Source organism: Epinephelus fuscoguttatus, linkage group LG9 (genome assembly GCF_011397635.1).
Source record: "Epinephelus fuscoguttatus linkage group LG9, E.fuscoguttatus.final_Chr_v1".
NCBI lineage: Eukaryota > Metazoa > Chordata > Actinopteri > Perciformes > Serranidae > Epinephelus > Epinephelus fuscoguttatus.
Window position 1 is genome coordinate 33,265,161 of NC_064760.1, and position 9,697 is coordinate 33,274,857.

A 9,697-nucleotide genomic window follows, 5' to 3' on the forward strand; every position below is an offset into this window, starting at 1 on the left:
TCATTGTCCTGCTGCTAAATTAAACCTCTCCTTGGGCTTTGAGTCAGAGGAAGAGTAAAGCCTCTGCACAAATACAACTTGTTTTGGATCATTCCCAAATAAGACAGAAAACAAAAGAAGTAGCAAATCTTTATTATGTTATCACAATCTGCAAACTAAAAATACACCCATATTAATGTATATACATGATGATGTCATTAGGTCTCACTGGTTGGTGTGTTCCAGTTATATCTCAACAACACACTGACATCAAACGTAACACAGGCTCTTCTGCCGGGGCTATTTGGAGATGATGTCGGTCGTCACAATTGTCTCACCGTGCTGGTTTTTGGCTTTACAGATGTAGTTCCCAAAGTCAATGGTTTCCATGTCTTCCACAGTCATGACGCTCTGGGTGACCCGCGTGGTGTGGCTCACACCTCTGTTAACCAGCCTCCAGGAAGTTTGGATGTGAACTGGGCGGTGGCCCTGAACAATAAAACAAAGACTTACCACCATTCTGTTATTTGTTGGTGACAGTCAGGCCATGTGTAAATGTGTTTTTCTAACTATGATCTCACTTGAGTGTTTGAGCTTCTCTGTGCAGAGTTTTTCACATTCATCTGCTGAGGGGGGAAAGTTTGTCTGAAATCTGAGTTTAACACTTGGATGTACCAGCTGGTTCTTGTGACATCACAACTTGTTTTGAAGCCAAATATGCAACCTACACATGTGTGATGTGGAAACTTGAAACCTCCTGGTGTGCACATGCTTTCAACATTTCAGTGAAGGAGACAACTTGTGTCCACAGGAAAGGAAGTGCTGTCATGGTGGTTGGTTGGCTGGTTAACTTGTTCACCTCGCTATTACGAACAAGTGCTGCACAGTGATTTAGTGCTAGCTAGCTCACGTGATTGCACAAAGATTCAAAGGTAACAGCCTTTCATAAATGTTGTGTACTGTAAATTAAATGTTGTATTTTGTTCTGTTTTAATAGGCAGAATTTATCTCATATACATTCATTAAGTTATTTTCTGTAACCGCTTATCCTGTTAGGGGCCACGGGGGGCTGGAGCCTATCCCAGCTGACACTGGACGAGAGGTGGGGTACACCCTGGACAGGTCACCAGAGAATCACTGGGCAGACACATAGAGACAGATGACTATTTACGCTCACATTCACACCTACGGGCAATTTAGTCATCATTTAAGTTAGCCTACATGTCTGGACTGTGGGAGGAAGCTGGAGTACCCAGAGAAAACCCACGCTGACATAGAGAGAACATGCAAACTCTGCACAGAGGGGTTATACATATAAATATGTAATAATATGTTGGATTAATGTTAAAGTGTATTTTCAGATATATGTAGCTATATATTAATTTTTGAGAAAAAAAATATTCAGACTTAAATCATCCAACACTGAGTTGGCGAACCCCCTGCAGTAACTGAGGGCGCCCTAAGGGTCATGAACTCCCTGTTGAAGGCGCAGACATTAACTAATTATTATGTACTACTGACAAAGTATCACACTCAGACTGTATAAAAGAAGTAGACGTCACCACTGTGACGTCACCTACTGATTTGCGGACTGCCATTTTAAGGTTTTGAGTTTGGCATTTTGGCCGTCATCTTGGTTCTTTGGAGCCAGTAGTGACCATATTCAGACCAAAGGGGGAGTTGGAGAGGGTGCATATTAATAAGCCTCTATCCTGATTGACAGGCCTTCGCGGGAGCAAACTGTCAATCACAAGGTGGCTGTGCCCCAAAGTATATCCTAATTTATCATCTATTTTACTTTAAATGGGACCATAATTCACAAAATGAGCATCATGTTGTACGGAAGATGACTTAAAACTAGTGACTGAGGCTGTATACACATTAGGAAAATGTTTACTGAGGTAATAAATCAAGTGAGAGGTAGGGTCATTTTCTCATTGACTGTGTTTACAAGGTCTTTAGTATCCCGGTTTTGAGCATATCTGGGATATGATGTTTACATGGAACACAGAGAAACCCGGTTATTCATATCCCTGTATACATGATAAATACCAGTAACCCGTTTTCTGATCACTGCATCCTATCTGCGCAGGCGTGTGTTACATCTTTTACGTCTTTTGTTTACAACAGATTGAGCGGGAAATGTGATATATTTATTATATTTAGAAGTAAGACAAAAATGACACCTCTGTGGCTTCTAGTGGGCTTAGCATTAGTAAACACTCACGTTGCATTACAGCTATGGCTCATCCACTTCATCTTCAGCAATGGGAGGAGAGAGCGACAACAAATACTGAATACGTCACCAACTTTGATAGGTATTTGGTAGAGCTTAGATCGGGCCCAAAAAATCCAGCCCGTTGTACACGTTATGTCCGGGACCAGCCCGGACCGTCCAATTAACTAATTATGGACCCGAGCCCGACTTAAACCCGACATTTTTCAATAAGTTGGCTGTTATAATTAAGAGTATTAAACCACAAGTCTTGTTATTTGAATGACAGAAACATAGGATCTGAATGAATGGCGCAACACGGAAGCATGATTATGTAATAAAACAGGTGTTTATTTTAGGATCCAGGTGGTGAAGGGCTGTGAATAAATATTGTAAAAAAAATTGGACATTTCTATGCAAATGATTCTCACTGATAAACAAGGTCTAATTCACTAACACCAGCGCTAATAGCCACACGCAGTTTGAGTGAAGTAAATAACGTGTTTAAAGCTGGTGCAAACTGGGCGCTCCTCTGTGGAAGCCTCTCGCCCAGACTTTCCAGTGATCGTGGCAGCAGTGATCGTCTGTTAAATCAGTCTTTAAATAATATTTTGACATTATTAGGCCGGGCTCGGGCTTGCGCAGAGAATCTCAAGCTCTAGTATTCGGCTGTCACTGCCACCACGCAGTACAAGGCAACAGTGGATGAAAATACGTAGCTGTGACTGGTGGGATAGGATCGTTCTCATGGAGTTTACAGTTTCAGAGTAGAGAGAAAACTTCAGAATGAGTAGGGCATCCTTCAGCCGGCTGTGTGACGTAGTTGAACCATTCATGAAACCGGGATAAGGCGTATACATGCTCCAGTATCCTGGCTTCTATCAGAGTACTCCAGGTGGCAAAACCGGGTTTCTTGAAACCGGGAAAAGGGCATAACCCGGTTTCTGAATTTGGGATATGGTGTTTACATGCACAAACACAAAAACGGGATACTTAAAAAACCCAATCAAAACCGGGATACTAAAGACCTTGTAAACACAGTCATTGACCTCTATACAATCAGACTTCTATTTGCAACCAGTGGAGTCGCCCCCTGCTGGCCATTAGAAAGACTGCAGGACTACAGCACTTCTGCGTTGGCTTCGCTTTTAAGACCAGGAAGCGAAGTCTACTTCTTTTATATAGTCTATGGTCACACTTGAGACCCCATATGTAAGAATGCTGTCAACTATATATAGTGTTGGTTCTATTCTCCTGGTTACAAAATAAATGTCTCTGTCGGGACAGTCCAACTGAAGTGAACTGACATGTACAAGCGAAGGTTGTGATTTGTTGGTTTTCAACCTTAATCAGTTTGGATTTTTGGTTTTAAGCCGAGCTGCCCTCTTACCTGACCAGGATAAGACCAGGTGAAGCTCACGTCCACCTCCGGCTCCCCCAGCACTGTGCACGTCAGATTGATGTTGTCGCCTCCTCTCACTGACTCTGGAGAATATTCAAGGCTCACAAATGGTGCCCCGCTAGGAACTGTCAACAAGAAACAGTAAGCAGCTTATGGCAGTTATAGATTAAAGCTTGATGGTATTTATACAGTTAAATCTCTGTCACCAGTCCAAAGTCTATTTCTCTCCATCTGCCAGTCAAACACGCCATGGCAGCTTACTTTACCTAAACCACACACAATTTCCATTTTATAAATTCATATCCTCCCATTTGCAAAATCCAGACTGTGTTTCCATTTCAGCTGGCAAACGTCCACATAAGCCGAGCTCAGCGGTGAGGAGAGAGGAGGCTTTTGACAACTCTGAAATACAACCTTTTCCTGGAAGCTGATGAAGCTAAGTAACCAGCACTTGACTCATGACTTTGTGAAACTGCCTCTCGCAGTGGTTCTTGGTGCTTTTAATCAATACAGTGACAAGTTACATGGTTATGTTTGACAGTTAAAGGCACAGAAAAAAAATGGTTATTGATGCCGCACCAGGAGCAACATCACTACATGTTACTGTGTTCTTGATCATATTGAAGTGTGACTGCTGCATCCTTACCCTCCACATAGAGCAGCTGGTACTTAGTGGAGATCTGAGGGGTGCCCTTGGTCACAGCCTTGCAGTAGAAGACCCCCTGATGCTCTGGGCTGGGGTTCTGCAGGACAAACCCCTTGGTGGGGTCATAGGTCACCTGTGTCCCATTGGCTATGATCTCCTCTGGAGGGACTTCTCTGTGCAGGGACACCGTGGCCTGTGGGTCGGTCACACGGCACGGCACCACAGCAGGCCTGTCCGGGCGCAGGTACACGATCTCAAAGTGGATGGTAGAGGGGACGAAGAGGTTGTCTTTGTCTGTTTAGAGGGACACACGTCAGACAGTCAAATAAGATGTGTAACATGTAGACATGTGTAACTGTCAGACATGAGTGCAGATGCTCTACAACAGACCTGGCCAACTTTATATCATAGAAATCCAACTGCCTGCATCTTTTTATTCCAATTCAATTCAGTTAAATTTTATTTATAAAGCCCGATATCACAAATCATAATTTGCCTCAGAGGGAAAAAAATAAAATTAAATTCCAACCACAGACTGAGAACAACCAACAGCTGATAAGCACTCGTTAAACCTGCAATAAATTACTTTTTTGGCCACTTTGGAGCAAAAGAACAAACTGTAACAACCTTGTCTCCTCAAAAATATGTTTTGTGTACTACTTTCTTAATTACATTGTTGTGGCAACATAATCACTGCCTGGATTACAAAACACTGCAATTCATGTCCTGCGTAGGCTTCAGAGGGAGGTGGTTGGGAGGGATGGTGGGCATGCAAGTGCAGACCTTGAAATCAAAACCAGAGTTCATGTTCCGATTCTTGTTTTGGCAACAAAAAAATACTAGTCTTAGGTTTAGACAACAAATGCACCTTTGGAAAAGATTGTGATTTTGGTTAAATGTTAATTAAAAAAATAATGCTGTAGTCACTATGAGTGGATATTATATTCTAGAACTGCCTATTTTAGGTAGAAAACAACTGATATACATCGTCAGGGAACATTTTGCTGATACAGTCATTCGCATCATTTTTGCAACTTGCCAGATCAGTTAATTAACAACATTTCCTCATTGGAGACAGGACTGACTATAAACACAACACTAGCATACTGTAAGACCACCATAAAACTGACAAGTGAACATATTGACAAGAAAATATCCAATTTACACATTCAGCAGACACAAAGCAACATCATCATTTATTTGTAGTTGTGTTTCTGGCCACTTGGGAAATGTAAGTGCAATGTTCACTCTCCTTTTAGCTCTGTTTTGGTCTCCACCAACTCATGGGGGAGATATGTCTCTTTAGCCACTAAATGCTGCACTATTCTATGTTCACAGCTAGCTGCTAGCTCTGTCTTTTTACTTGTGTTATCTGTCTTTTGTTGATTTGCTGAAAACAGTTGCCCACAGTGGCTGAAAGTTAAAAGATAAGAGTGGTGAGAGTGAACCAAAGCAGTGAAGGGAAGGCACAAAAAAATGAAACTGAGCTGAAAGATGCTAAAATGGTCCAACAAGCAGAGGGGAAACTGCCTTAGCAGGTGGTATTTCTCTGTGGGTTCATAGTTGTGAGCAGCACTACATTATACGTAGCCATTCAACACATTCTCACACCGACCTCATCACATATTGACGTTTTTGTCATGGACTGTCCACTATCAGATACAACACGCAAGGTACCCTGGGTGCATTGGTTGCTGACGTTCTGGGATACCGTGTCAAGTTCTGCCTGTTACATGCATTGTCTTGTCTTGTCAGATACACTTCCGTTTTCACAGGAAATTTTACGTTTACATACAGTCTCTTCAAAATAAATGCACTACGTTGTACAACACCTCAAACTGACTTTTTTTTTTCCCTTCAACAACTAACGCACATGGTTGGGTTCAGAAAAAAAGAACAGGGTTTGGCTTTAGAGTCTTATGGGACACAACACCGCTCTCTTGGGTGAAGATCGGTGTTTGTTGGACCCATCCACCACCCCTCCCACCTGCCCCACTCGGACTTTTGCCAGCGTAACTTTTATCCCTATCCCACCGCGTTTCCCCCCGACACCACCAGGGGCCACTAAACTATAGCAGCAACCAGCCTTGCATCATGCCTACGTTAAAGAACGCATTTTTTCATTAATTTCTGATGCCCCAAGTCACTGCCCAAGCACCAGCTTTTGACAACTTCTTAGTGAGATTAGGCTCAGTCATTTGATCCATTGTTTACTTAAAATATCGATTAGTGCAGCTTTAAAGCTAAGAAAGGGGGGCTTTGTGTAAATGTGGGCTCTCATCTTGGTAACCTTATCACTGATAATATATATATATATATATATATAAATAATTATTTATTAACCATTAGTTAAAGTCACAAGTGAGATTTTGTACTCTTTGTATATACCTTATGTAATGTAAATACAGTGTGCTATGGTATCCTGTGAATCACCTGTGAAATAGATGTATGAGATGTAGCTGCGTTCGTGGTCCTTCTCACACTCTGTGCCATCACACACTATCACCCAGCAACTGTAGGGCCCCGTGTCAGCAGCAGAGGGCGACGTCAAGATCAGCTGACTGTACTTGTCACTCTGCTTGATGCTGGAGGCGGGAAACAAAAATATAAGACTTTCATGATCATATCAACATATAGCATGACAAACAGCTGATGTGTGATCCAGCACCTGAGGCGTGAGTCGTTGAAGGTGTCCAGGTAAGTCGGGTATGACCAGCCGATAGAATTGCCTTTGCAGCGAAGCTCGATGTTCTTCCCGGGAGTCAGGTTTGTGCTCTGGCCCAGGCGCAAGAAGCGTCCTTTATCTAAAACCTGGGTCAACAGGGACTGACCTTTCCCTCCTCCATCTTTTAATTTGGGGTGTCGCACCTTCACCCGCTTCCCCCCTGGACGGCTGCGGTTCTCTCCTACATCTTTTCTCCGCTTGACTTGTTGGCAGTCGCCTGGATACACAGAGGGAGGAGGGTGAGTTAGAGGCAAGAGCAAAGATAATGAAGACAACACAGATAGGTCACAGAATCATCTGTTGCTGCACTGTACGAGAGTCCAGACTGGTGTTCAGTGGGCCCGTCCAGCGAACTACTCTTTGTGTTTCCTCCAGCTGTGACAACAGTTGAACAGGAAGTGTGAAATCATTATTACTGGCACAAAATGTCCAGAACCTGCAGCCTCTCTTTCAGCTGTGTGCTCTGTATCTCTCAGCAGGCACAGAACATGTAAAGCATTAAGGACAAGAAACAAATGAACCGTCTGTAGTGTAGACTTTCAGGGTTTGTTGTTTTATTCTTGCGTGCAGCATTAATGAGAACTTCAAGAAAAGGTCAGCAGTAAAGGCCAGTTAATTAAAAACGCCTGCTGCATGCCTCAGATGCAGCTGGTTTGAGTTGGTCTGCAGAAATACTTTGCAAAATCTCACACACAACTTCACACAACTCTTATGCAAACATTTACAATTTACATGCATTATAGAAAATCTAAACATAGCAGATTAGTTGCAGTGTACGCCTGAAGATATACAGGATGATGGCAGATGAAGTGTTTGTCTTTGCCTTATGTGAATGACATTTACTTCTTTTTGAATCCACCTCCTATTCCCATTTCACCCATCACAGAGACAGAGCCCCTGCCAATATTTACACAACCTCAGATTATCTACTACCAGGTTACACTCCAAGTTTTCGTGATTAAAATAACAGTGATTTTGCTTCAATCATAAATCTACGAGACAGATGTGGAGACTTTACTCACCATTTTGGAGCTCCACCCAGAGCAGTGCCAGGCAAAGCACAAACCAGAGTTTCATAGTGTGCTGACGGGATGGTCTGATCTGCAGGGGCCAGAGAGATCAGTGAGTTTTGGTGAGGGGCTCAGTAGGAACTCTGCAGGCTCCAATTGCCCTGTTTAGATTTGCAGCTCCATCCTCACAGACTGAGGGGAAAAGGGAAAATAACTTCAGAGCCCCTCTGTTTACTCCCTCTCCTCAGACCTGAAGAGCAGAAACACGTACTCTGGAGCCCTCTGCTGGACCTGAGCATGAATCATAGTGCTTCTTCAAGGATAGCTGCACATTTTTCATCTTAAAACACTACTGAAACACCTGTATGCATATTGAAAGAGTCCCCTCAAGGGTAATCACTGAATCAGGACAGGACAGGTTCATACTTTCATATGTTGCACACCATGCAACATCCTAATTAATGATGTAACCGCAGGTGTTTTGCCCTTGACTGCTCATGATTAACACCTGACATCACTAAATGGGGTGTGTATGGTGGCCAAAATCTTTCAAATGAAACCCAAATTTGGGCATTAATGGCAAAAACAAATGCAAAACCACAACAGAAGAGAGCCTCAACTGAGGTTGTTGGGCCGACTATTAGTGCCTACATGTATGGAAGAGCAAAGTTCATGCTCGTTTGAGAAGTAAGTGAAGTTCGCTAGCTAAAGTCCTTATATTTTATATATTTTTGTACTCTGGCATCTAATGTCAGGCTAATATGAATCTAACGATACAGATGCTAGCATTATTTTATTCAGCCACTGTTACCCAATCAGATGTAACCCAAGCTGTTCCTGTAGGCTATATGGAGACAGTGATATTAGGACTGATTTATGGTAACATTAGGTCATCAACACTTTTGATAAGTGTCACTAAAAAAAAAAAATAAACATTTGTGTGTCGTTTTCAATTTATGGTTCAGTGAAATAAAGGTTTTTATACATTTGCCAAGACATTTTGTACAAACTGCACATCCAAAATGTTTTGCAAATTTGAAAAACACAATGAGGACATTAACAGAAAACATAAATCCAAAACGACTATGGAAGTAAGCACCAACGGATGTTGACAGGAGAGACAAAAGAATGAAGTAAAGATAATATTTAGGATTTGTGCTGATTAAGATTTAACAGAAGTCGTTGGCGCTTGGATACCAGAGGGAGATATTTTGTGATCAAGCAGCAGGATAAATCCCCCCATGGAGTCCAGACACTGGTGGTGGCTGATGACTCTGAGGCTGCTGACTGCTGAGGCAGATTTGGCTGATGAATCTATGAAGGCTAGGTGGTGATGAAGAGATGAAGGGCACGCACAACTACAGAAAAAAAGAACTACAGCAGAGAAAGAACCATATTTAAAATGAGGAGCAGTAAGATGATAGGCTGACAGAGAAGGTGTGACACTGTCTTATTGGTTGGTTGTGTCTCAGCTGATGACTCAATTAACCTACCCAGACAATGACACCAAGAGATAGTGCATGAGCATATGTGCAAGGGGTGAATGGCATGGTGAGAAAAAAACTTACAGCTTGAGAATGAAAAGTATTGTGTTCCTGACTGAGCTTTTGCTACGGCTTGATTGCCGGTGGACTATTATTGCACATCTGGAAGAGGAAAGTTCTTCCCTGTTTGTTGAGAAGTAAGTGAAACGTTGTTTGGTAGCTAACTATGATTACTA

At 42.4% G+C, this 9,697-nt stretch overlaps 1 protein-coding gene across 1 annotated transcript; it reads right to left on the minus strand.

The window, feature by feature from the left end:
• Window positions 1–116: 116 nt before the first annotated feature.
• Window positions 117–8,193, minus strand: pdgfrl (platelet-derived growth factor receptor-like). Its single transcript, XM_049585495.1, has 6 exons — window positions 7,990–8,193; window positions 6,911–7,184; window positions 6,676–6,827; window positions 4,243–4,536; window positions 3,585–3,721; window positions 117–468 (listed from the first exon to the last, which is right to left on the minus strand). Exons 1-6 carry the CDS (start codon window positions 8,042–8,044, stop codon window positions 280–282), a joined length of 1,101 nt encoding a protein of 366 aa, XP_049441452.1. The 5' UTR covers window positions 8,045–8,193; the 3' UTR covers window positions 117–279.
• Window positions 8,194–9,697: the final 1,504 nt, after the last annotated feature.